Source organism: Hyaena hyaena, unplaced genomic scaffold (genome assembly GCF_003009895.1).
Source record: "Hyaena hyaena isolate Hyena2069 unplaced genomic scaffold, ASM300989v1 scaffold_1, whole genome shotgun sequence".
NCBI lineage: Eukaryota > Metazoa > Chordata > Mammalia > Carnivora > Hyaenidae > Hyaena > Hyaena hyaena.
In genome coordinates, this window is record NW_024080633.1 from 8,017,876 (window position 1) to 8,044,117 (window position 26,242).

General features: G+C 63.6%; 1 protein-coding gene and 1 long non-coding RNA gene across 8 annotated transcripts in view; one reads left to right on the forward strand and one right to left on the reverse strand.

The window, feature by feature from the left end:
• Window positions 1–26,242, forward strand: part of GSE1 (Gse1 coiled-coil protein) — a 233,661-nt gene that overhangs the window by 163,239 nt on the left and 44,180 nt on the right. For 2 of the 7 annotated variants that reach the window (XM_039227447.1, XM_039227465.1), the window contains exon 1: window positions 24,318–24,456. The exons of 4 other annotated variants lie outside the window; for them this stretch is intronic. In XM_039227447.1, the coding sequence (XP_039083378.1) occupies window positions 24,450–24,456 (7 nt within the window). In that variant the 5' untranslated portion in view covers window positions 24,318–24,449. Of the gene's footprint in view, window positions 1–24,317; window positions 24,457–26,129; window positions 26,176–26,242 lie in introns of those variants that run through there. One more of the 7 variants, XM_039227456.1, reaches the window with a different exon arrangement.
• On the reverse strand, window positions 19,028–24,147 carry LOC120228863. The gene is made up of 2 exons (XR_005527610.1): window positions 24,068–24,147; window positions 19,028–21,198 (listed from the first exon to the last, which is right to left on the reverse strand). It is a non-coding gene; the product is annotated as an uncharacterized LOC120228863 (long non-coding RNA).

Consider the following 26,242-nt stretch of genomic DNA (forward strand, 5'->3'; position numbering starts at 1 on the left):
GCTGCCTTGTCATTTAGCTGTTCCGAGCCAGCGAGCGGGAGGCAGCGCAAACTGTGGCATTTGCTGAGCGTAAAAATTCAATTAATTCCAGAAGGCAGATTAAATATAAGTGAGTTTTAATAATTTGCTGTAAAGTCGGAGGATTACTGGGGGCACGGGGAGGGAAACCACACATGCGTGCGCGAGCAGGTTGGCGCGGCCGCGGGGGTGCGGATGGAGCCCCTCTTCCTGCCGGTGGGGCGCGCCCCCCCCCCCGCACGGCCCCGGGGCTGTGTCGCCCGCCCGCCAGAGGGTGGTGTCACGGGGTCCCCAGGCAGAATGCTGCAAGACCCAGCCTTCCCACTGACCCCACCCCGCGGCGGTGCACCCCCACGCGGGGGGAGCAGGCAGCTGAGGGCACGGGCGGCGGAGGCCTGGGTGACAGCGCATGCCCAGCGGGGCCGCCCCTGTGCCCTCGAATCTCACCTTTTATTTTCCCTGCCTGCCTGTGGGGTCCCCCAGAGTCGACGGCTTCCAGTCCAGGGCCCGGGGCTCGTGTTGTGGCCCTGAGTTTGGAGGGCATAAAGTGAGATGGAGAAAACTCCCCTGGACCCCTCGGTCCCTCCTATGCCACAGGACACACCCGCCCACACGTCTTCACTCCTGCGCGTGCACGGTGGTGCGCACACACACACGCGCGGCCACACTCGTGTGCACGCACGCACGCGGTCCTGGCCCAGGAAGCCGGCGAGTTGGTCACCTTCCCGACCTGCCTCCGATTCAGATGCATCTAGGAGACGCGCCTGCCTTTTGTCTTCTCCCACTGCCCAAGCACAAAAAAACAAAAAAGGAGACCTGACCCCCTCCCCCCCCCTCCCCCTTGTGCCACCAAAAACCGAGGCCTGACCCAGAAAAGGCAGTTGGCGGAGGGGGCTGTCTGGAGCCTGCCTCCCCGGCCGCCCCTGCCCCAGGGGAGGCAGCCAGAGAAAGGAGAGAGACAGCTTTTATGTAAAGGCAGTGATGGTCCAGTGAGTACAAAATGCTATTTCAAAGCCAGCGTTCATCACTACCACTTCCCACTGTGATCTCCATAGATTTCTTTGTCTCCTTCAATTGGCCCTAATTATGGAACTGGGGGCTGCCTGATCAGTTTCATTCTTGTCATGAAATCCTGAGGGCACGCATGGGGACGGGGACACAGGCTCGCCAGCTGCACAGCCCGGGGACTGGCCTCCGGTCTTTGTGTGCCTGTGTGCGTGCGTGTGCGTGTGCACGCGCCGTGGCGTGTGTGCGCGGGCGTGCGCCTGGAGACCTGGCCTCACCCCCTCTGCTCGCTCCCCGAGATGCCCGGCTGCATCGGGGGGCCCCTCTTTTTTGGGCAGGAGTGAGTTCCCAGCGGACCTCCCAGCTGGGAACTGGCTAGCCGGGATGTGCATATGGTAAGCAGGCTGGGATGCTGGCTGCCACCGAGATGAACACCTGCAAAGATGAAAGCCACAGCCAAGCGTGGCTTTACCCTGCCTTCGCTCCACGCTCCCTCTAATGCCCTAATTATGCCGTGTTTGTTTCAGTAATTTACACTCTCCGGGTGCTGATCCATCAATAATGAATGTATTACCTGTCTCCGGGTAAGGCTTGGGAGATCCAGGACGCCGCTTTGGAAGCGTCTGCAAAGCAGAAGGGTCGGGGAGGCAGAGACCCCCCCCCCCGCCCGCAGCCTTCCTCTCTCCCAACCCTCCTTTCTCAGATGGCAGCGTATTTGGCAAAAGCCATCTGAGCCTGGTACTTGGTACAGCTTTTCCGTTCCCCCCTCCGTTTTATGCCTTTTTAATATTTAAAGCCATCATTGGGCTGAGCGATAAAATTCTTTCAAATCAAATTTTATCCTCCAATCTCGTGTTCTGCTTCCCTCTGGTCGGAAAAGTTGGTGGGGGCAGTGCTGGCTGAGCAGGGGTGCGGGGGAGGGGGTCGGCTCTGTTGGAGGGGAAGCAGGTGCCAACGCGGAGGCCGCCCCCACCCCCGCTGCCCATCCGGCCTCCAGCCCGAGCCCCTGTGGGATGAGCGGTGGGCTCTGCGTGATCTGGAGTGTGACCAGGGGCGGGCCCACCCCGGATGGCCCAGAAAGGTTCCATGGACCCGAGGAGGTATCCTAGGGCCAGACCCTGTTGTGAGGCTGGATCCCTCCCCTCCCTTTTGCTGATGGGGAAGAAGAGTTGCCAGGGCATGTTTTAAAAGATGAGAAAAAAAAAATAGATCCACAAGGCGTGATGAACTGTGAGCAGTTGCAGGGAGAGGGCAGAGAGGGGCAGCCGTAGGCCCCCACCTTGCTGTTGTCTCCGGAGCCGGCCGGGGTTGTGGGGGGGGAAACGGGAGGATCAGATGAACTTGGCCTCCAGGCACCAGCCTCTGCAGCTCCGCCTGCCACGCCTGCGTGGGGCTGGCAGCTTGGGGCCCAGAGGTCTCTACCTGTCGGTCCCCAAGGCTTGCAGAGACCAAAGGCCTGTCTGGGACGCTCCCTGCTCTGCCTGGGCTTCCTTTCCCTCCTGCCTGGGAGCCGAGGACCCCAGGGAGGGACGGAGCCCGGTGCCGGGGGCCTGTGCCAGGAGACCCCATCGGGTACGTGGAGGGCAGCGGGGCTCCCCAGTGTTGCCAGCACCTTATCTAACATCTTGCTTTGGCCTGGTACTGGCTGGGGGTGTCTTTCTGCCCAGCTGTGCCTCTCTGTGTGGGGTGGGGTACAGCCCAAGTCCAGACCCTCCCCTGTAACTGCAGCCCAGCCTCAGGAGGTCGGGATCCCATCCTGCTTCTGATACTTGCTTCCTGAATAGTCTCGGGCAGGTCACCCCCTCCCCGGTGCCGCAGGTGCTCGTCTGTAAGGCTGGGGGTGAGGACACCAGCTGAGGTCCTTCCTAAGCGATTCCACGCCAGGCACCGAGCCGAGTCCTGGGTCTTTACCTCTTCTGGTTTGAGGGCGTGGCATGGGGTCTGCCGGAGGAGCAGGGATTGGAGCTGGCTGCCTGTGTTGCCTGCCAGGCTCTGCCACTTGCCAGCTGTGTGACCTCGAGCAAATCACTCCACCTCTCTGTGCCTCGGTTCCCTAGCTTGTAAAATGCGGGTGATGGAAGGATCTTCCTCGTGGTGAGAAGTGGGGCTGTGCAGGGAGTAAGGGGGAGGTGCCCAGGACAGCAGGGAGCCATTATTTCATGACCTTAAACTTGCCCGTCCGTTACCCACGAGGGAAGACATGCTGGTCCTCATCCGAGGCTTCCCAAGAGACTGACTTGTTTCACACCCGAAGTCCAAGGAGGGCTGATCAGCTCTGGGAGTGTCCCTGGGCCGCGGTGGCGAAGGACCCCAGGCTGATGGCTTGAACGTCACAAGTGTACTCTCAGCTCTGGAGGCCTGGGGTTCAAAGTCACGGCGGCCGTCAGCAGGGCTGGTCCTTCTGAGGCCGCGAGGATCCGTTCCAGGCACCCCGGCTTGTGGACGGCCACCTCCTCCCGCCTCCTCGCGCCGTCATCCCTGTGTGTGTCTGTCTGCGTCCAGATTTTAAAACGACACCAGTCCCACTGGATTAGGGCCCCCCCCCCACTCCGGAATGACCTCATCTTTTTTTTTTTCCCCCTCCCAGAATGACCTCATCTTAACTAATTAAATTACATCTACAATGACCTTATTTCCAAATGAGGGCACATTCTGAAGTCCTGGGATTAGGGCTTCAACCTATGGATTTGGAGGCGGGGGCGCGGTTCAGCCCAGACCTCAGCATGGCCTCGGACCGAGGGGTCCTTCCGGCTCTAAAGTGTGAATGTGCCCTGGCCCTGGCGGGTCCCAGCCAAGGGCAGTTCCCTGGATGCCGGGAGAGGGGAGACGTCGCGTCCCCGGCCCCCTACCGTCCTCTCCTTTTTCGGATCCCTCCTCTACCAGCCACCAGCCAGCCCAGGGTGCCATGGCCAGGAGTCGGGACTGCTCCTTGAAGGTCATGCCTCCTGCCCAGGGGGCCGCAGGGGGAGGGCACCCTACGGAACTCCTGGCGAACCTTCTAAATAATCCCAGCGAGTAACACAGAGGAGTCGTGCCCCCGCTTGCCGGGGTCCTGATGTCGCTGGGCTGCTGAACGACAGGTCACGGGTCGCTTGACATCTGTCTTTCTCCTGGCAAAGACGCCGCCCCTTCGAAGCAGGAACCGGTGTGGTGGGGAGCGGGGGTGGGGGTGGGGTGTCTCCATCGCTGAATAGGCTGCAGAAGCCAGAACGGCGGTGGCCTTGGCCCGGGCGGGGCTCGCAGTCAGCTGATCGAAGCCTGGACACTGCGGCGGGGTCCGCGGGCGGGCGTCTGGAGGGCCCGGCTGCGTAAAATGCAAAAAAAAAAAAAAAAAAAAAAAATACACCAGAGCAGGCAGGAGAAATAAAGGGGGGAAGCATCAGTGTGGAGCCCCAATTGCTGGCAGATGGTGCTGGTATTAGGAAAATGAAAATACATGCAGTAAATTTGCTATTTGCCAGTGTTAATTTCTTATCCCAAGGTAAAACCTTCCCCCTGGCCCTAGTCTCTGCCATCTGTATGTTCATAAAATACATTACGGCACAATTGATCGAGCGGCAGTGTGCATGTGGGGCTCCGGGTGGTCGGGCTCGAGGGGGAGGGCGGGGGCCACGGACGCACCTGCCGGGGTCCTGGGGACCAGCCCCTGGGCTTCCCCCTTCAGCGCAGGGGTGTTGAGGTCTGCATCTCGGGTCGTGAGCCTGGGTGGTTTTGCCCTGCGGTTGACCAGAGACCCGGGGCCTGGGGTGTGGGGGTGCTGTGGGACTCCGGGAAGCTTCTCCCACATGAGAACCTGCTCCTGACAGTTGTCCCCGGGGAGTCAGTGTGGGCTAGGCTGGTGGTACTTAGTCCGGGGATCTCCACCCCCCCCACGGCTTCCTGGACTCTCCCTTGGGCCACCTGCCTCAGAGCCTCCCATGTCTGGGCAAGGAAAGAGGTCAGGCTTTGCCGGACAGGCACCCCCGGACCCTGCTGCAGCCTCAGGCCGGTACCCCCAGAGCCTGCCCCCCGGTGTCCCCCCTGCTCTCTACAGAGAGAACCCCTTCCCCCCTTCCCTCCTCCATAAGCCAGGAGCTTAACTGGTGAGCCCAGCCTTTTGGGGGTGGGCACAGCGCCCCCACCGGCTTCTTGGGTCCCACGCAGTGCCCACCCTGCGCCCCAGGCCAGCCCGGGGAGCGTGCCCCCTGCGGCTGCCAGGGAGAAGCGAGCGCTGTTCCATCTGCTTTTCAGAATGTGATGTCCCCTGTGTGGCCTCAGTCCAGCTGTGTTGACCCTCGGCCCCCCCCCCCCCCAGAGCAGACCCAGTGCGCGCTCGGGGATGACCGCTGCTCCCCTCCCCGGGGTTCTGGCGCTCCCCCTCCTCCACAGCGTGCCCTGGGGGGCCGGGGCCCAGCCGGGCCGCTCTGTCTGCTAATTACCAGTGTGGGAACGGCTTTATGGCCCTCCGGGGCCCTGAGCGAGCCCCCCACATCTGGTCAATTAATGCTGAATCTGTAATTCGGATGACATACAACCCTAGCCGGCTCTCCAAATGAGGCGATTAAAAGGCTCTTCTCCTCCTTCGCTGAAGAGCAAGCAAAACGGGGACCTTCTTTATGTCTTGGGACTGATGGGCCCTGCCCGCGCCCTTTGCTAGGACGGGTATTGTCAGGAATACCTCGGTAGTTCCCGACTTGCCGGCGCCTAAATCTCCTATCACCTGAGGCAGGCGGCCCAGTGCCCTCCGGGGGTGGGGGGCGCACCTGCCGCCCTTCTGCCCCCTGCCCTGCGCGCACAGCCCCTCCCCTGCCCCCCCTCCTAGCCAGAGCTGGAAATGTGCTCTGTACCCCAGCTTCATCTCTGGGGCAGCAGTTTGCTTTGAGGGGGCCCCCAGCCCCGGAGACCCAGGGAGGCCACCCCGTGCCCCCAGGCACACACGCGAGCCACGGAGCTGCGGACCCTCCAGTCTCACGGGCGGAATTGGGCGCGAGTGGACGCGACCTGGGCGTTTCTGGAAAGGCTCCGGAGGGTTGGCATTTCCCTGGCATCTCTGGAAAGGGGCGCATCCCTGCTTTTTATTTTTATTTTTTTTGGGCCAGTGAATTCCTCAAAGGAGTCACATTTGTGAAGCAGTATATGTGAGTGTGTGAGCAACAGCGTGAGAGAGAGTGCGCGCGTGTCTGTGTGTGTGTGAGGCCGTGAACGGGGGTGTGAGTGTGTGTAAGATCAGCGTTTGGGGGGCCCAGGGCGCACAGGGCGCATGCGCAGGAGCCGGGCCGCTCCTGGGAGGGGGGAAGCCCGCCTTTAGGGTCAGGCCCCCTGACCCCCCGCACCCACCCTGGGCCCCTTGGAGGCCTGCTTTTCCTCCTGGAGCCTCCTTCCCAGGCCGCAGAGTGTCCCCGAGGTTCGGCGGGGATAGATGGTGGGCGCACGTGCGCACTGAGCGCCCGGCAGCGAGGGGACCAAGGACGGCGCTCCCGTGGGACAGGTCGGGCTCTGGAACCGGACCGAGGCTGAAGGGCAGTTGGTGCCCCTTTGGGGACAGGGCGGGGCTTCAGGCGGGCGGTGGGACAGGCGGCGGAGGGAACCTGAGACCCAGCTGGAGACGCCCAGGCCGCCTGCCGGCCCCACCTGTCTCCAGGGGACCCAGGTGTGGTTCCCGGCTTCTGCCTCCTTCTCCCCCGTGTGTGAAGATCCCTTAGGGCCACAGCCCTGCTGACCTCGATGGCTTGAGCGTGGTTCCCCTGATGGTCTTTGGGTAGAGGCTCCACTGCTGTCCTCAGAGCCTCAGGAAGGCACCTGATCCCAAAGTGCGGGGTCCCCTCCAGGCCTCACCCCTTCCAGGACTCCTGAACGGCCCCCGGGCATGTGAACGTTTAGGCAGGCTTCTCTGTGAAGCCTTCTCCTGTCCCATGGAATGTTTTACCATGGTGGAATGTTCTAGAAATCCGTGGTGGAATGTTCCAGATGTGTGATGCCCAAGTGGGTGGCCACGAAGCGCAACTGTCGTGATGCGGAACAACGCTTTTTTCTTCCCTTAATTCAATTTTCATGTATTTTCAATTCAGCACCTGTGGCCACTGGCCACCCCGCGCCCGGACGGTGCAGATCTAGTGGGAAGAAATCTCGTGGCGGCGGCAGCAGCTTTCTACCTGGGTTTTCTTTCCAGACCCCCTTACGGCCTCACAGGACCTTCGGGAGGATCCGGGGGAGGGTTTGCCTAAAACACAGCAGATGCAACAACGTCACTGTACCAGAACACGGCCTCTCGGGGACAGGGACCTTCTCTTCTGTCTGTTTTTATGTTTAACTTCCAGCCCAGAGCTTGCTATTTCCAGGGCCGCTAGTCACGGGATGAATGAAGGCATAAACGAACGCATGGCGGTCCCAGCTCTGCCGTTTGCCGGCTGTGTGACCGTGGGCAAGTTACTTAACCTCTCTGTGCTTCAGTAATGAGACTAACAATCGCACTACTTCACTGGGCTGTCGTGAGAGGCTTTTGGGGGGGGACACCCTAATGGGAGCAGGTGCGGCTTGGGCGCTCTGGGAGTGCTTTTATACTCTGCTTTTATTAGTAACAGAGGAACCCGGCCCCGTGTGCTGGTTCCCCGGGTGTTTACACTGGCTGCTGATCCTCTCTACGCCCCTCCTCCCTCTGCCAGGCCGTCTTGGGGAGACCTGGGCCACGTTTGAATATTAGTGTCATCTTCGACCTATAAGGAATGGAGAAATCATGTCTGGTTCCTCTGTTTGGAAACTGAGCCCAGAGACCGCAGTGACCTGGCTGGGATCACACAGCTTGCTTAGTCGGGGAGCTGGGAGCCATCCTGGGTGTCCCAGGTTCCGGAGTAGCACTGTCCCTGTTTGCCACCACCTGAACGGACCTGCGCTTTCCCTGGGCAGCTCTGCCTGCTGGCCGTGGGGCAGTGGGGGAGGGGCCCGCTGGAGGGACAGGCTCTGGAACAGAGGGAGACACCCCGCCCTCCAGCAAGGAGGCTGTCCCAGCCTGCCCACATCTGGCCCTGCAGCCTCTCTGCAAGGCCACTTAGGCAAGTAACTTAACCTCACTGAGCCTCAGTTTTCTAATCTGTAAAATGGGGCCGCTGGTGCCTTGCCTCAGAGGTGGTGGTGCCTCAGAGCATGAAAGAGAATTGGCGGCAAAGTGCTGAGCGAGGGGCTGGGGCTGGGAAGTCACCCGTATTGTAGGGCCTTGGATGGAGGTGCTCAGGTCCCCTCCTGTTCCCTGGCCACCTTCACAGCGCCTGGAGTGCAGCTGCCCATGGCCTTGGTACTTGGAGGCAGCCTGGGCCGTCCAGCCTGGCCTGCGAGTCACCCTGGGGGTGTCTCCCCACAGGGCTCAGCCACCCCTGTGGTCGGGACAGCTGCCCCGACTCCGTTCACCCTGGCCTGATGTCATATCTCGGGGAGGCCTGGGGGCCTAAGCCGGGAGGTGCGGTTCCCACAGCCAGATCCCCTCCCTCCACCCCTCCTTCCTCAGCCCCTTCCCCTCCATTCTCTCTTTCTCCCTCCCGCACCCCCCCCCACCGCCCGGCCCCTTAGCCTCCCCTCCCCCCAGGCCCCTCTGCTCCCCCCGGGGGGCTGCCCTGTGCCAGCTCCTGCCTGTGTGAATGTCTAATCTCCAATTTTATTCGCTGGGCTCCAGCCATTTGCATAATCCACACAGTCACCCTGGTTTTAATTGCCCACAACTCTGCAGAAAGATCATGTGGTTAAGTGGTAAATCATAATTAGATAAATAATTGGTTTGGCCACAGCAAGTTGCTTTTGTTACACCTGCCATCTGCTGGACCCGTTTTTCCTTCTGGCCGGAACAATGCGGTTCTGATGACAGAAGCATGCTGCTTCCCTCTTATGGGGGGGCGGGGGCCGGGGGGGGGCGGGCGGGCCGGGGCTGGAGGGGAGGGGCTCGGAAGCAGAGCCTGGAAAATTGCCCGGTTGCTGGGGTCCCTGCCTGGCCTGCGTCTCTCATTCGCCATTCATTACCCGGCTTGGTTAATGCATCAGAGTGGCAAATTTGACTTCTTTGCAGAAAAGGGAGGGAGGGGAGAGGCCCGGGGGAGGGGGGGGGGGTGGCTGCCCAAGGCCTGGCCTGCCTGTGGTTTTGCGCGGTGCTCTGACAGCCAGGGCCCCTCCCCTCCCCCGCTGCGGAGGGCCTGGGGGGCTGGCAGGGCAGGTGGGCAGAGGTTAGAACCTCAGATCTCTGCCCACCGCGCTCGGCTTCTCCATCTGCTCGTCGCTGGGGCCCCATCTGTGAGCCCCGGAGCCCCCAGGGGAACTGGGGATCCTGGGCTGGCCAGGTCGCCTGGCCGCAGCCCTCTGCAGGGACGCGTGTCTTCCCCTGAGCCTCTGTCCCCAGGCCGCGGGGGACTGCTTCGGACTGCCCTGTGTCCACCCGTTCGTGCACGCGCACATGCTTTCACTCATTCACTCATTCATTCATTCATTCAGCAAGCGTGGGATGAACGTTCTCCTGCCTTAGGAATTCAGGGTATTGATTCACCCCATGGGTCACCCTCGCTGTGTGCCTGGAGCACATTTCGTGGCTGTGGCTCAGTCTGTCAGACGGGGACCATCATCGCCCCTGCTTGTGGGCCTGTTGGGAGCATCGAAGGACGGGAAATGGATAAAGTCGGCCAACCGATGGCCGTGCTAAGTAGGTACCCAGCACTGGGGGCTGCTGAGGGGTGTGACTAATTATAAAGGCTAATTAAGGGGACAGCACTGGCGTCCCCTCCACCTGCGATACTGGGGGCCTGGAGGCCGTGAGGCTGGCCGAGCAGAGTGCGCTAATGGAAGGGGCGCCCGGTGTGGTGGGGAGGACCGAGCGCGGGGAGGAGCCCTGGGGGGTGCAGGGAGGAAGGGCAGGGGGCTCGCCAGACCTGTGTGCGTCCCTGAGCCCAGGCCACCTGTGTTTCTGCTCCAGGCAGATGAACCCAGGAGCCCCTCGCCTGCCCACAGGCCGCTGGGACCCGTCCGCGGCCAGCGCCCTCCCTGGAAAGCCTTCTCCAGGCCCCGCTGGCCCGGCCAGGCTCCGCATCCGGGGCTTGCGTGGGGAGAGACCCACGGTGTCCTTTCTGCGTGGGGGTCAGCTCACAATTGTCAGCCTGGCAGAAGGCAGCCTGAGAGCTCACGGCCCCTTTCCCCAGGCGGAGCCCTAGCCCGGGAGAGCGCGATCTGCCTCCCGGCCGCGCAGAACCCTGGGGCTCCGGTGTCATGATCTTATTGACTAGAAAACACTGGTGTCTTCCTTCCTGAAAACGCACTGACAGCTGCTGGCGGCGCTCTGGACACAGGCTGGGATGTCGGATATTTTCTGTTTTCCCATCCATCCACCAATCCGTTAACCAGCTTCCTGCCTGCCTCCCTCCCTGCCTCCCTCCCTCTGTCCATCTGTCCATCTGTCCACCCATCCCTAACCTCTACTTGTTCTAAGAGTGGGATCTTCTCTCTGGCAGAGGCCAGGCTGCATCACCCGCTGCTGTGTCACACCTCCTTTGAAAGGTGGCACTTCCTGGGTCATGATGTCCCCTAAAGGGAGTGGGGCAGACCCCTCACTCACTTGGGAAACGAGGCGTCAGAAGCGGTTCTGGAGGAGGAGTGTTCCCAGACTCCCCATGATGTCTCCGGAGCGCAGCTTTCCCAGAGACCCTCTGGAGGGACTCCCTATGGCTCCGTCGTCCATTCCGGTTTCCGGAAGGTTGTCTCCATGCGCCCACCACGTACCTCTCAGACTGCCTATCAGTCTGCGGCGCGGAAAGTGGGTCATTTTTATATTCTGTGCTGCCCAGTGCCGTAGCCGCTGCTCCTTCTGGCTGTTGCAGTTTAATTTTTACGTTTTAAATTAGGTAAAGTCAGGGGCGCCTGGGTGGCTCAGCCGGTTAAGCGTCTGACTTCGGCTCAGATCATGGTTTTATGGTTCGTGGGTTGGAGCCCCGCGTCGGGCTCTGTGCTGACAGCTCAGAGCCTGGAGCCTGCTTCGGATTCTGTGTCTCCCTCTCTCCCCGCCCCTCCCCTGCTCACCCTCTGTCTCTCTCTGTCTCTCTCAAAAAAAAAAAAAAAAAAACCATTAAAAATTTAAAATAAATTAGGTAAAATCAAACAACATTAAAACTTCAAGTCTTTGGTCTCACTGGCCACATTTCAGGTAGCCACTGGCCACACGTGGCTGGTGACAAGCAGCTGGGACAGCTCCGAGAACATTGCAGCCATCCGGAAAGTTCTGTTGGACAGCACCATCCTAAGCATATTCATGTATGCCGAGTCTTAACTGAAAGATAGGCTGTCCTCAGTTGGTACTGGCCTCAGAACTTTCTGGATTCTCCCCAAAGGAGGGGGAGCTCTGAGCCTGGAATCAGATTTGAATTTCCATCCTGTCTGTGGTGCTGTCGCTTGGATCTGATCACCGAACCTCTCTAGCCCAGTGGGGTCTGCTTTGGGGGGTGTTTGGAGGAGGGGGTGACCTTGCTGTCTTTTGGAATAGAGAGGGGAAAAGGGGACCTGGGCACGCAGATCTGGGTGCTCCCTGGGCTCAGGGATGATGGGTTCATTAAGAACATAATGTGAAAGCGCGTGGTCCCCTGAGGGCCGTGGTCCCTCCGGCCTGAACTCTGGACAGTGTCGGGGAGAGTATTCACCCTTCTGTGCAAGGAAGGGTGTTTTTCTGTCCCCTCCCGGGCCTGTGTCCCGTCCCCGTTCCGTCACTGCGTCATCTCTCCGAAAGCAGGCTGGACGCGGTGGCCCCGAGGCTCTTTGCTGCAGATCCCTGCCTTCTGTATCCAAGTGGCCGCACTGGGGCTCCGCCACGGGGCCGGCTGCCTCTCCACGCTGTCAACGCTGAAGGGGCGCTGGCCTGGTCGCCGTGGGGAGTGGTCAGAGTGCTCCCTGCCTTGGGTCCCCCCCTACCCCCACAGTCAGCAGGCCTGACTTTCACTGGGGTGCCCCCCCTGCCGCCAGAGAGTCTGACTGTCTAGCTCTGTGTCCCACGTCCGGATATACACACAGAAGACAACTTGCATCTTTCAGGAATCGCCAGAGTAATTCCCTCGTGCTAACGAAAGCACCAGCATTCCAGAGAGCTGAGTGGGGACACCTAATCCCCGGGGACCGGCTCCCTGTCACCTCAAAGGACCCAGGCCAAGGCCAGGGGCGTGTATTTTTCAGGTGCAGCCAGGCAGAGATGCGCCCGGCTGGGGCTGCTCCCACAACAGACGGGCGCCGGGGACGGGGCACCAGCGTGGACGGGTTCAGGGGCACCAGCTCCTCTGGTCTGCGTGTGCAGTAGCGGAATGAGCGGGGTGTGCACTGCACCAGACACAGAGGCTGTGGGCGGATTGGGGTGATGGGGGCCGGCGGGGGGAGCTCCCCCTCCCTCCCTCCCACTCCCCCTAATTATTTTTCTTGGACGTTGTGAATTAAATCTTACAGTAGCCACAGGAGACGGCTCCGGGTAAGGCTCCACTCACATCTCCGTGCGCCAATAGAAGTTGTTAAATGAATAATGTTGACTTACGCTGGGGACCCAATTCTCTCTGAATATAATTCCCCTTCGAGTTTCCAGGGAGCTTCCTGGAGAAACCGTAAAAATAATAAACACGTCTCCGTATCAGAGGTTGGTAATGCTGCTTTGAATTCTTTTGGGGGAGAGAGGCGGGGAGAAAATAAATTAAAATTAATTTTTAAAAGAGGATCACGCCACAAGTCAGATGACAGAAAGCTGGGACGCCGAGGTTCTGGAAGGGTGAGCTCCAGGGCTCCCCCCACCCCGCCCTGAGTGGGGGCGGGGTTACCTGCTGAAAATGTAGGTCTCTGGGGTCCACCTGGGACCCATCCCCCAAATCAAAGTGGGGGAGGGGCACGGGGGTGACCCTGACAGCCTGCTTCCTGGCGGGGGCGGGTGGAGCTTGGAGGTCACAGGTTAACGAAGCAGTGGGCTGGGCCTTGAGGGCCACTTCCTGTCCAGGCGCTGCCCTGGCCAGCTGTGACAACAGGTGCTTGCATTTCACCTGTCTGGCCGCGCTGCATTGGAGACAAACAGCAGAGGCAGTGAGGGGCTGAGAGAAACTCTTTGCACGGCCCTTCCCTCCACTCCCCCACCCCAGTTCCGCCTAGACCCCGGCCAGATGCCACCTGCCAGATGCCACCTGCAAGAGAGGTGAGCTTGCCTGGCCCCTGGTCAGGGCCCCAAGACGCCCCTCTCTGCGCAGAAGGGTGGCACTTACCCCTTACTCCTCTCCTCCGGGACAGAGGGCCGGGCAGGGTCCCCCCTGGGAGCATCCGAGGCTGGGGCCCCGCTCACGCCCCCTGTGCTTCGGGAGGGCCTCCAGGCGTCGCGCAAGCCATCCCTCCCCCCGGCTGTGTGCGGCCTGCTGGGGACACCGGGGTCACCTCAAACACGCAGGGACCTGCCTGTGAGGCACCACCCCGGGTTATGAGCCGTGGCCGCGCTAGCAGACGGGGTCAGGCGGCGTGGGGACTTTCCCAAGGTCAGGAAGCAATTTGCCGGCTGTGCCAGGAATAGAACTCCTGAGCTGGGCTGTGCTCACCCCGGGCTCAAATTGCTGGCCAGGCAGGTCTGTTCGGGGAGCAGCGGGGAGCGGGCACAGGTCAGGAGGGAGCCGCCGCCAGCCCTGTATGTGGGCCAAGGGGAGGGGCCGGGGGCTGTCATCCCTGGTGGACGCGCAGGGCCCTGTCCCTGGAGGAAGAGACTGCTTTGAACCCTGGCCCGCGGAGGTTGGTGTGAGCGGGGGTGGCACTTGGGGGCAGGGAGGGCTCTGGGGCGCCTGCCTGTGTATTTCTCTTAAGCTCATCATCAGGAGTGTTGCAAACAGAAACCCAGCATTTGTTTTCCTGGCGACTCTTTGCAGAACGCTCCAGCTGCTCTGGGGGGAGGGACTGGTGTGGCATCGAGGATGTGGCCTCTGCAAGGGCTGCTGGAAAGAACTCCATCTCAACAACCCTGGAAAGGCGCCCCGCGCTCTAGAGATACATACGGGGTTCCGTGCGCGCATTCCAGGAGGTTCCCGTGCTCCGTTTCTGCCTGGGTTTATTTTGGGGCAGGAACGGTGTGCGCGGCATTCGTTGCCGTAAGGGTTGGTGTTCTCCTCGAGGCTTTCTGATTCCCCTTAAATCAACTGGGCGAACATTTAAGGGCTGGCGAAGGCCCAGAAATAAACAAGGCTCGATTCCTCTCCGCCATAGTAAAGAATGCTGAAGCCACCCCTGGTAGGGGAAGGTCGACTTCCACTAGAGGGGGTTAGAGCCACATCCAGGAAGGCTACTTGGAGGAGGCGGAATTTAAGCCAGGCCCTGGGGGAAGAGGGAGGCTGTAAACCAAGGGGATGTGGGGAGGGCTGGGAGCCCGCCGTGGGTTCTGCCTGAGCAAAGGTAAAGAGATGCTCTTAAGTGTACGTTAACCGGTCTGGAGAGGGTCCAGGGACACGGCCAGGAGAGGCGGGTGGGGTGGGGGGCCCTCGGGTGTCTAGAGAGACACTTCAGAAGGGGGTGTGCAGATTTGCACGTTGTCGCCAGAAAGATGACAGGGTGAGGTTTTGCGGGGGAAGGTGGAGACCCAGAGCTGGAGAGGAGGGGGCGGAGGGCTGGGAGGGGACCCGGGAGCAGCTGGGGGCAGCTTTGGGATGGGGAGGAAGAGACGTGGTGCGGGGAGGGCGCCAGGTGGCGGTGGGATGCCCAGGTTGAGAGTCGGGGGGAGGCTGGGGAGGCTGGGGAGGCGGAGCCGGGCGGGAGGCCGCAGCTGGGGCCAGGTGCTTCCGGATGGCAGCATTGCAGACTGAGGCCGGAAGGGGCACACAGGTAGAAACTGAGAGAGGCGACAACGCGCCAGCGCCCCCAGCCTTCGGCTCAGGCCCCAGCAGACGCCTGGAAGCAGCTCAGACCCCAAACCCTCGGCACCGCGGTTTCCAACGGGGAAAATGAGGCTTGCAGAGTGATCTTTTCTCTCTGATCATTTCCACTGGGGAGACCAAATTATAAAGAGGTAAATGTAAGAAGGGCTGGCTGAGTGGGGACGAAGCCCTGGCATTGACCTATCATCCGGGGCCGCGGGGCGGCAGCGGGGGCCGAGCCCCGTCCTGTGCTCTCACCCGGCCTCCCTTGTCAAGTTGGCGGCGCTAACAGGGCACCTGGGATTTGATGGTCCCAGAGACAGCTTGGGATTTCAGTGACACGCAGTAGATGAGTTAATCCTGAAGTTTGTCAGCCACTGACATCCTGGAAGGCGGGGAGGGGGGCCCGAGGGGGGAGGTCTAGACTCAGGGCCCCTGGTTCACCCCAGCTCCGCCTCCTGTCCCCAGAGCGGTGTGCTTGGCACACAGTGGGCACTCGGCAAGCCCTAGGGGCTGCCAGGCGGGGCACCGGCGCGCAGCACATGGGGGAGGGTTGGAGGCATCGGGAGCCGGGGTGGGAGCATCATGCAAGGGTGTGTGCAGATTCACAGAACTATGTGTCCATTCTTCAGAGCGATTTGATACTTTGAGAACTTTGAAGGCTTGGAAACGGTGCAGAGAAAGTTGGGGAGTGGATACCCTGAAGCAGGCTCTGAGGACCCCTTAGGCATTGGTGTGGGTATTAATGGAGACCCTGGGGGCCTCAGCCAGGCCAGGATTCTCGAACCTCTCCCGGGTCTGTGGCTGAGCAGGGTGGAGCGGCTGGGCCCACCCAGATCTCTCAGGGCCCTCGGGGTTAACGGGGTGTCCCTGGCCCCGTGGCCTGTCTGCATGGTGGGCTGGGTGGGGGCCTACTGACCAGGGAGATGGGGGGAACCCCTCCCCCTGTGGGAAGATGGCTGATTAATTATTACGAAGAAGGGTTGCTCCCCAGAAGCTGTTGAGGGAAGCACCCAGATTCCCGTGTCCTGTGGGTGTCGGGGCGCGGGAAGAGGAAGTGGGCCTCCACAGCGGCAGATGTGGGGTTCCAGGGGCCCTCTTGCTGCCTTGCCATAGCCCCCCCGCCCCCCCCCAGCCGCCAGTGACCCGCATCACAGCTGGCCACTTTCCGGCCAGGTGTGGCCAGCTGGCAGGAGCCCGGCTCGGAGACAGGTGGCTGCCCTTCCCTGTCTGGACGTCCCCCGGGCGCTGTGAGCCCCCCACCTTGGGGGCTCCGAGGTCAGGTCTGCAGAGATAGCACCGAATGTGTCTGCGTGTGTGAGGGGTGAGGGGTGCAAAGTGTCCTGGAAACAAAAGCTTGAGCAGGGGTGTCTGCGCTGGGCATCCGACTTCGGCTCAGGTCATGATCTCGCGGCCCGTGAGTCCGAGTCCCACGTCGGGCTCTGTACTACCTACAGCTGGGAGCCTGGAGCCTCCTTCGGATTCTGTGTCGCTCTCTCTCTGACCCTCCCCCATTCGTGCTCTGTCTCTCTCTCCAAATATAAACAAACATTAAAAAAATGAAAAAATAAAAACTTTGAACAGCACTGGCTTCTCTTGAATCCCGGTGTGGCCTGGAGTTTCCATGGGGTGCCGGTCTTCGGGCCACGCCTCTCGGGGGCCTCTCGCAGGCCCTGCCCGGGGGGATGAAGAGGGTGGCGTGGCAGCTCGGATCTTATTTAAAATGGAGGTAGAATTCACATAACACAAAGTTAATGATCTTATTTTATTTATTTATTTTGAGAGAGAGCGCGTGCAGGTGCGGGTGAGCAGGGGCGGGGCAGAGAGAATCCCAAGCAGACTCTGCGCTGATGTGGGGCTCGATCCCACAACCCGTGAGATCACTGAGCCGAAATCAAGAGTCGGACGCTCAACCAGCCAGGCGCCCCCAAAGTAACCATTTTAAACCGAAACGTTCAGAGGCATTGAATCCATTCACGAAATTGTACAGCCACTGCCCCTCTGGGTCCAGAACGTTTTTCTCCCGCCGCCCCGCCCCCCCACCCCACCCCCGGGGAGAAACAGCCCCTGGCGGTTAGCCGTGTCCCCTGTGTCTCCGTTGTCTGTTCTGGACTTTCCTATGGCTGGAGTCACACCGTTTGTGGCCACTTGCGAGCGGCTTCTGTCCCTCCGAGCGCTGGTTTCAAGGCTCACCTGCTTGTGCCTGCGCGTCAGTATCTCACCCTTTTCGTGACCGAGTACCCGCGGTGTGGACACGACGTGGGCTTTTTAAAAGCTACCGACCATTTGATGGACACTTAGGTTGCTTCCACTTTCTGGCCACGAATGAATACGGCTGCCCCCCGGCGTTGTGGACAGGGTTGTGTGGAGGTGCGTTTTCACGTCTGCTGGTGCGCAGCGCAGGCCTCTCCTGTGTGTGGGCAAAGGCAGGGCGTGCGAGGGGGACCCCCACCCCGCTCCCCACGCGGGTGCAGTCGGCGGCCTGGCCTCCCTGGTCTGTCTTCCTTCCTTCCTTCCTTCCTTCCTTCCTTCCTTCCTTCCTTCCTTCCTTCCTTCCTTCCCTCCCTCCCTCCTTCCTTCCTTCCTTCGTGAGAGAGGGGGAGACACAGAATCTGAAACAGGCTCCAGGCTCCGAGCTGGCACAGAGCCGACGCGGGGCTCGAACCTGTGAACCGCGAGATCATGACCTGAGCCGAAGTCGGACGCTTACCCGACTGAGCCCCCCAGGCGCCCCCTTTCTGGTTTATTTTCTTGCTGAGGCCTCCCTAGGGCGGTGGGAAGGGGTGCGCTGCAGGCACGGTCGGTACAGGGCAAGGCGGCAGTGGTGCGGGCGCATGTAGGCCTGTCTCTGGCCTCAGACCCTCTGTCCCCACACTCCCGTCCCCCCGCACGCCGGCGTGTGCTCAGCAGTTGGACCGCTGAATGAGGTCGATGCAAAGATGCCCGGTAATTTCAGGTCTAGGAAGAGGTGGTGGGGAAATTTGCTGAGGGTGTGGAAGCAGGTAAGTGGCTCGAGAGGGCGGTGCCCTAGGGAGAAGAGGGAGAACGTGAAGCTGAAAGACCGCTAATCTGGGGCCTTGAATGCCAACCCAGGACGTTTGTGGCCCAGGCGTCCTGACGGTGCCGCCGCTAGGGCTGTGTTCTGATGAGAACGGAGGTCTTGAGCAGAGTGACGCCCCCGTCAGCGGGGTGACTGCTGGCCGCCGCTGTGGGCCGTGCCCCCCCCCCCCGCCCCCGGCCCGGGAGTTTCCGCTCCTGCCCCGAAGGCAGAGCCTGGGAGCGCACGCCTGTCGCACGGTGCGGGCCTCCCAGGTAGACGGGTCGCGGGGATTCTGAGTGCTCTGCGATTCCATAAAAGCCTGCTAAAATAAGACCACTCAGGAACACATTCTCTCCTGCTTTACATCACAAATGTTGACAGGAGGAAAACGTGGCCAGGTTTCTCTCAAATATGAAAAATGGGAAGTAGGCAAGCCAGGAAATGAAACCCAGCCCCCCCCCAGCCCAGACAGCGTGGAGGAGGGGGTGCCCTGGGAAGCAGGGTGATGTCTCTGCACCCCCGTTACCTTATGCAGACGGTGAGGCGGCGCCACCCCAGAGGGCAGGGCTCTGAACACGGAAGGGGTCAAGTGCCCTCACCCAGCGGTGTCCTAAAGGTGCTGGAGTTGGGGAGGCGCTGGGCCGCCATGTGGGGGGGGGTTCCCTGCAAACTGTCTTCTTGCCGGAAGCTGCAGCCTGGGGGCCGCTTCCCTCCCTCCTCCAGGGGCAGGGGGAGGGACTGGTTGTGGAGGGGAGCCCAGGCTCTGCCCAGGTGGCTGGGGGATGGGCAGCGACTCAGGCGGGCCCACCCTGAGGGTGGGGGACCCCCGCTCCGCAGGCTCAGCTGGGGAGGGAATTGCAGAGCCCCCCCCATGGGTGTGAGCTAGGTTCGCACTTGACCCCCAGGAGGGCCACCCCGGAGCCTTGTCCCGACTGGCATCTTGCAGGGGTCGGGGAGGGGGGCACAGGACAGGGGCCGGGTGTCCCTGGCGGCAGAAACGCCTGTGCGGACCCCAGGAGTCGCTGCCCCCTTCCCCCTTCCCCCTCCCTCCGCGTTGGCCTGGCCCCGCCGTATAAAGTTTAAAGGTTTTAAATGCAAATATTTCTCTTTTATAGATGCCAGCTGTCTCCAGAGAGCGCGTTTGCTCGCAGCTCAACTTTATTGTCCAATTAGCTTCCCATATCTGAGTACCGGCGAGCCCGGGGGCTGGGGGAGGGGGCCGGCTCCCCCGGCGGGGCGGGGCTGGGGGCCGCCCCCCAGGGGACCGGGTCTGTAGAGGGGGGCTGGGAGGGGGCCGCAGGGCGCCTTTCAGATTCCGGGCTGCGCCGGGAGGTGCAGGAGCCGCGGCGGGGGCAGCTCAGGGCAGGGGTGTGCTTTTCTTATTTAAAAGAAATAAAGGCCGCCCGCCCCGCGCACACTGGCTTCCTTTGAGTCCCCCTCGAGTGTCCCCTCCCCGCCCGGCGGCTTCCCCATTCACCGGGGCTCGGCGGCGCTCACAAAGCGAGGCAATTAGAATTGAAAATCTATGCAAAACAGCTGTTAACTGATTGTAAGGGAGCGCAGCTGTGCGCCGAGCGCGGCGAGGAGGCTGGCGAAGGGCAGGCAGGGCTGGGGCGGCCGGGGTGAGGAGGCAGACTCCGGTCCCGCGGCCGAGGGGGCGGCCGGGCCTCAACCCTTGCTGCTCCCCTGCAGGTGACCTTGGCTACCGGGGGCCGGGGCGTCCCCCCAGCACCTCCCCCTGCTCCCCGGCAGGACCGAGGGCGGCTGCGCTGCCTCCCCCGCTGCAGCCCTTTCCCTCCGTTTACCCGCTCAGCAGATCTGCGTGGAGCTGAGGGGCCCCGGGGGCTGGGGCTGGGTCACGACAGCCGTCCCTCTGCCCTCCGGGCTCCTTGCGGGGTGGGGGGAGGAGGAGGGGGAGGAGCTGGGGCTCCAATTATCTCCGAGGCCCAGACTCCTCCTCTCCCAGCCTGTGAAGGGATGCCCTCTCCTGGCCCACTGGGTTGCTCCCAACAGTGAGTGGCCCTGGGAACCTGTCTTTCTCACTGACACCCTCCCAGCCCCCCTTAACAGCGTCTAAGGCCCGCAGCCCTGTGGGACTCAGCGCCTGGAGGGATGAATTCCAGAGCCAGGGAAGGGAAAAGCCTTCTCGGAGGAGATAAGGTTTGAGCCCAGCTTTGAAGAAGGAGAGGCGCTCTGGGACTTCCGGATACCAGTGGGGGGGGGGGGGGGGCTGGCCCCTGTGCCGGACAGGGTGCCGTGTGCGCGGCCGGTGATCACCAAGTGCTGCCAGGTGCAGGCAGGCGGCCGGGTTCGGGATCAGGCCTGGATCGAATCTGTGTACCTGGGCTAGTTAACCTCCTCTGGTCTCCCAGCCGGCCTTCGTTGTAATGGGGGTCACCCGGCCCACCCCGCAAGGCCCAAGCTCGGCTGTCCTGGCACGTGTCGGGTGTTTGGCAAATGGCAGAAGCCATAGTCCCTTCCCACCCGCGAGGACATCCGGGTCCCTGACGCCCGTTTGCTGATAAAGGTGCCGAATGAGGTGGCTGCGGCCATGTGACCGGGACCGTGATGCTCCTTGTGTGCTAAGGAGCACCTGATCGGGGCAGAGGGCACTGTTAAGCTGCTCGAGTGTCCCGCTGGCCCCACAAGGAGACGCAGGATGACAAAGAGCAGGAAGGTGGGGTCCCCTCCGTGGCGCCAGGGGCCCGTCACAGACTAGGGGCTGGCATCTGCTGGGACTCGGTGGGCAGCAGCCCTGTCAGTGCCCACACTCCTGGGAACCTCACCTGGCCCAGGTAGGTGCCCGCGCTCTGCCTCCTCCGTTCCATGTTGTCCTGAAGCCTCGCCCCCACCCCGCCCCCAGCATCTTGGCGCCCGTGTCTGTCGCATGGTCTCTTAGGGCACCTGCTGAGGGTGGGCCTGGCATTTTTCAGTTCTGTATCCGGGAGGGCGCTGGCGCTTGGTGCGTTTGTTGACTGAATGCCCACCGATGTGGTTAGAGGCACCCCTTTCTTTCCAGCCGATCCCGTCTGGGCCTCTCCGTCACGCACCCCCGTCTCAGGTCCTGTCCTCGGGTGGTAGGTGGGTTTAAGGGGTGCCCGGGGCTTGTCTTTGAGGGCTTTTCCATCTTTTTGGCCTCGCAGACTTCACAGGCCCCCGGAGGCCAGGCTGGATCTGCAGGAATTCCTCTTAGTAGGGGCTCAGCGCCAGGCGAGGGCCCGAAGACCCCTGCTCTCTGCACCAGGAGGCCGGGTTCAGGTCGGTGCTGGGAAGCGGCCACCGCATCTTGTCGCCCTGGTGCAGGTGTCACAGCTCAGGGAGGTGTCCCCACCTCCTCCTCCCCTCCCCGCCCCCCCAGGACTGGCCCTGGCACCTCGCCCTTTTACCCCGAACCTTTTGTGTCTGCCTTCTGTTTCCCAGCAAATGGGGACCGGGGAGGGGAGGCCTAGGAGGCAGCACTTTGCCCAGGACGGCAGAGCAGTGGGAGCTGCTGAGGACGAAAGAGAAAGAACTGGCCTTGGAGGGAAATGGAGGGCCGCCAGCCCGAGCCCCGAGTGGCGGGAAATTAGGAGTCAAGCTACAAACCTCGTTAGCGAGGAGCGCGGGCTGCAGGAGAGCAATTCCCACCCTTAAACTCGGAGGCCGTGCTCCCGGATTACTAATTTCCTCGAGCCGGGCGCACTGACAGTGAGTGTCATTCATCTCCCCCCTTGCCAGCCCGCCCGGCTGCCGCCAGCACTGGCAGCCCGGCGCGGGCCCCGCCGGCTCGCGGCTGCCCCCCGGTGGCCGCCGGGCGTCCCTGCAGCGCCCCCGCTGCCTCCGCGGCGGGGCCGGGCCAGGGCGGAGGCTCCAGGTGTGCGCGGCTCCCCTCGCACCAGGACCTACGTGACCTTGAGCAACTGTCGGCCTCCACTTCCTCATCTGTGAAACGGGCCCAGACCGCCCGCCTCGCAGTCCGGTAGAACCAGCTGTCTACCTGGGATGGAAATGCCAACTCTAAAAACTAGCCAAATGGTAACCTGAGAGGCCATCCCACCAAGTTTTGCGTCGCTGGCGTAGTTCTCTTCAAACAGGTGGAAGAGCTGGGGCCCCTTCCTCCCCGGGGCGTCCCTGGGCCGAAGGGAAGAAGCGGGAGCCGCGGGTGCGTCCCAGCACGCGGTATTTGGAGGCGGGCCGGAGGGCCTGGAAGGGCCTGGAAGGGCCAGCTGGGAGGGGCCTCCCCGCCAGGTGCGACAAGTTCATTTGCATGCTCTCCCCTCCCCTCCCCCTCCCCCTCCCCCGCAGCCGGGACTCAGGTGGGAAGGCGTCGGAACAGCCCCAGAGGTTTCAATGTGGATTTTGAGGCCCGAGGCTGGTGGCGGAGCTCCCTCCCGGCCCCTCCCTCCCCTGCCCCCGCCGGTGTGTCCCGGCGGGGCCGGCCGCGTCCCCTCCCCCCGCGTCCCGGCCGCGGGGGCCGCGGTGGATCCGGAGGCCGCGCTGCGGAGATGCCGCGCGGCGCGTAAGGCGTCGGGCGAAGGCCCAGGCCCGCGGGCGGCGCAGGGCGCAGGGCGGGCGCCCCCCCAAGCCGTGCGAGGCCGGCCGGCGCCCGCAGGTAGGAGCCAGTAACGGCCCCCCGGCCCGGCCTCGCGGGTCCGTTTCCCTTTTCGTTTGTGGTCGGCTCGGAGGCTTGTGCAAGGCGCGGGGGAGGGGGGCCGCCCCGTGTGCGCCCCGCTGCGTGTGCCCCTGCTGGCGCGGCGTGGAAGGTGGAGCGGGGGGCGGGGGCCTTGGGGGCGCCCGCGGGGGCCCTGGCCCTCGCCCCGCAGCGGGCACGCAGGCGGGCTCGGCTCCCCGCTGGCGCAGGCCCCGAGTGCTCCAGGCCCGCCAGCGTCATCTGGAACAGATGGATGGGGGGTGGCCGGCGCCCAGCGCTCCCTCCCGTCGCAGTCCGGGCTGGCGCGGGGCGGGGGAGGAGGGCGGGGGAGGCTGGGCCCGCGGGGACGGCGGCGTGCGCGCCTGCCAAGCGCGGCGCGGGCATGTCCCGGGGCAGGTTTGGGGCTGGCAGAAGCGCGGGCTGGCACCTGGGTCCGAAAGTTGAAACCCGCAGCGCGGCGCTGGGGCGGCCGCCGGGGTGGGGGCACTGCTCTGCCTCCAGGCGCAGAAGTATGAAAGCTGTAGGCGAGAGAGTTTTCCACGGAGAACGTACGCGGGCATACCCTGGGGCATCGCGACCAGCGCCGGGAGCTTGGGACGCGCGCGGGGTCAGACCCCGGGGCGCCGGAATGCGCCGAGGCCAGGGGCGTCGGGCGAGGCGTGCCCCATTAACCCGGCGCTTCCTGGAGACGCAGGCGGCGCGGGGGGTGGGCTCCAGGCTCCCGGGCTGTGCCCGCCGCCGGGGGGGGGGGGGGGGGCCGGGGGGGGGGGGGCGGGGGGCGGGCTTGGGCTTGGGTGGAGGAAGGCTGGGGCCCGCACTCCCTCGCCTAGCCGCCTGTGGGTGCCCAGGAATTTCAGGACGCTCCCTGAGTCATTCCAGTCTGTCAAGTGCCTGGGTGAGGTAGGGTGGGGAGGGACGGGGGGGGGTGCCAGGAATGGGGAGGCGCTGCGCTGGGGCCCGAGGCCCAATGGGTCTTGCCAGTTTCTGGAGGCGGGCGGCCTCGCCTCTGACCGCAACCCCAGCTACTTAATGATCCCCCTGGTGGAGCGGCGCCTCCCGTGGACTCCAGCCTCGGAGACGTGGGTTCTTTACAGAACCACCCCCTGGCCCGGCGGGTGGCCTTCCCAAAAGTTACTTCTAACGCCGGGAGGGGGCAGTTCCTAGAATTTGGGTGCGGGAAGGCGCAGAGGCTCGACGTTTTCACATTCACCCCTTCAGGGCTGCGGCAGTTCGGGTCACGAATCCGGGGGTGCGGACGCTGTCTTGCCCCCCCGCCCCGCGCCGCCGCCGACACGCACAGCAGCTCCCAGAAAGTTCTCCCAGAGGCCCCCAGAACACGAGCTCGTCCGTTCTTTCTTGGGCCCGCTCTGTGCCAGGCACTGTTGCAGGCGCCCGGGCGCGGCGGTCACGCGGCTGGGGCTCTGCGGCCTGGCGCCCGTGCCGGGACTGCCTGTCCCCGCCTTTGGAGTTAAGTGGCGGGTGTGGGATACCGGTGCGTCCGGGGCCCCCCGGGAGCCCGAGGGTGGCACTTACCCCACCTGCTAGCGTCCTCGGCTCACCTGGCCGCGCGGGCCGGGCAGGGGCGGGTGCCCGCGCGGGTGTGCCCGGGCGCCCGTCCGTGCGCGCGCGCGTGTTTGCGGCTGAAACCCGACACCTCCCGCGGGCGGAGGTCAGGAGCCGGGAGCGAGCCCGTGGCCCCGGAGTGGGCGGCGTCGCGCTCGGGTGTGTCCTCGGCGGCGGCGACAGCAGCAGGTGTTTCTTGGCCGGGGCCCCGGAAGCTCCACCCCCCCAGCGGGCCCGAGCCGCCGCCGCCGCCGCCGCCGCGCAGCCCCGGGTGAGATAAGCAGTTTAGACAAACACTGGGCGACGGTGGCTCCAGCATGTGTCAGCCGAGGCGGAGCTGCGGGGCCCTGGCATGAAAGGTGAGCGCGCCGCGCCGGGCGGTGGAGGGCGGGGGGGGGGGGTCCTCCGCACCCCCCTTCCCGGTCCACCGCGTCTCCTCCTCCAAGTTCGCGGGTTCCGCGGGGGGTGGCCGCCAACGGCTCCAGGGCAACTTCCCCCGGAGTGCGAGCGCCGATAAGAGTCGAGCGGGCGGGCAGGCGACCAAAGGCCCCCCGCCTGCAGGGGTCGGAGCCAGGGCGGCCTGGCCCGGGGCGGGGACACAGGCCGCCGCGGGACCCGGGCTCGGTGGCCGCGTCCGGCGAGGGGCGTGTAAGTGTGCGCTCTGGGGGGGCTGGGGGGGACGGGAAGCTAGGGGGCTCCGGGCGAACTGTGACGCTCCGGAGCCGGGGCAGAAACTTTGCGGGAGCGAGGGGGGGGCGGCCGCGCACCCCCACGGCAGGTGCCGGCGGAGGCTGGAGGGGGGGGCGCTGGAGCTCGCGGCCTGGGGACTCGCGGTTAGGGTTTTTGTCTTGCTCCCCTCCCCCTTCCCTCGCTGCGGGGGAGACCGTCGGGAGGGCGGAGCTGCCGGCTCCCGGGTCTCCGACCCCCACACCCTGCTTCCCAGGGGCTCACCCCGAGCTCCGCTCGTACTCCCCCCTTCTCCCCCCCCCCCGCGTTGGAGCGGTGCCCCTGCCCCTCCTCCTCCTCCTCCCGAAGATGGCTGCCCCAGCCTCGGAGGTGGGAGGGTGATTGCATCCGCCGCCCCCCGCTCCCGCGCTGCCCTTTCCCCTCCCCGGCCTCCGCCTGGATGCGCCTCCCCGCCCCCAGCCCTCCCGGGCCCGCGGCCGCGCTGATGGGCGGCGAGTGGCCCGACCTAGTGGAGCCGATTCAATTATATTGCTGCACCAGAGACACCTCCTCGGCCGCCCGCCCGCCTCTCCAGCAGGCTAATTAAATTCCCTTCGTGGAGGCGGAGCGGGAGTCAGGCTCGCCCTCCCCGGCTGGGGGGGGGGGCAGTGGACCCCTTTAGGAGCGTGGAGTGCTGGCTCCGAGCGCAGGTTGTGGGGGGAAGGGGCTTCGCCGGATGGGGGGGAAGAGATTCTCGGACACCTCCCCCACCCAGCTCGATGGGTCCGGGGGACTCCTTGCCGACCGTCCGCTGGAAGTTTTAAGGGCTGTGTGCTCGGAGGGAAGCCCCCGCCCCGGCTCCCAGCTGGGGGGGTGGATACCAGCCGGGGAGTTGAGTCGTTGTGGCCGTTGTTTTGTAAACTAGCCTTTGTCTGCGGAGTGCATCTAAAATACATTAAACCCTCGTTAACCCCTGCGGTGCCTTATCGGGGGCCCACACAGGTCGGGGCTTGGAAACAAAAAGTGAGACCACCAGATGAAAAAAAGGGCTCCCTTTGTGAAGGCCCTGGGACAAAGGATCATGCACTCTGGGTGGGAACCTCCGGCCTAAGCGGATTTCCAGGAGGCGGGGATGGTGGGCAGAAGGCCCTGGTGGGGTGCTTGGCTGGCTGGCCCCTCTCCCCGGGGGCTCTGTGCCCTCCCCGCCGAGGACTGGACAGCGGCCGTGGGGTGGGGGGGGGCGTCGGGGAGCCTCAGGTGAGCAGCCGCCCGTTTCTGGGTGTCCGTCAGTGTTACTTAAGCCTGGGGCACGTCAAAGTGGCTCATCCTGTGTTTACAGGCCGTCTCCACTGGCGGGGACAGCAGAACCGGAGGCACAGGCTGCCGCCTGACTCAGCCAGGCCACACCACAGGTGAGGGGGCCCTGGGCGCAGGCTCCGACGGCCGGCTGTGTCATCCCAGCCGCCTGCTGGGCGGGGA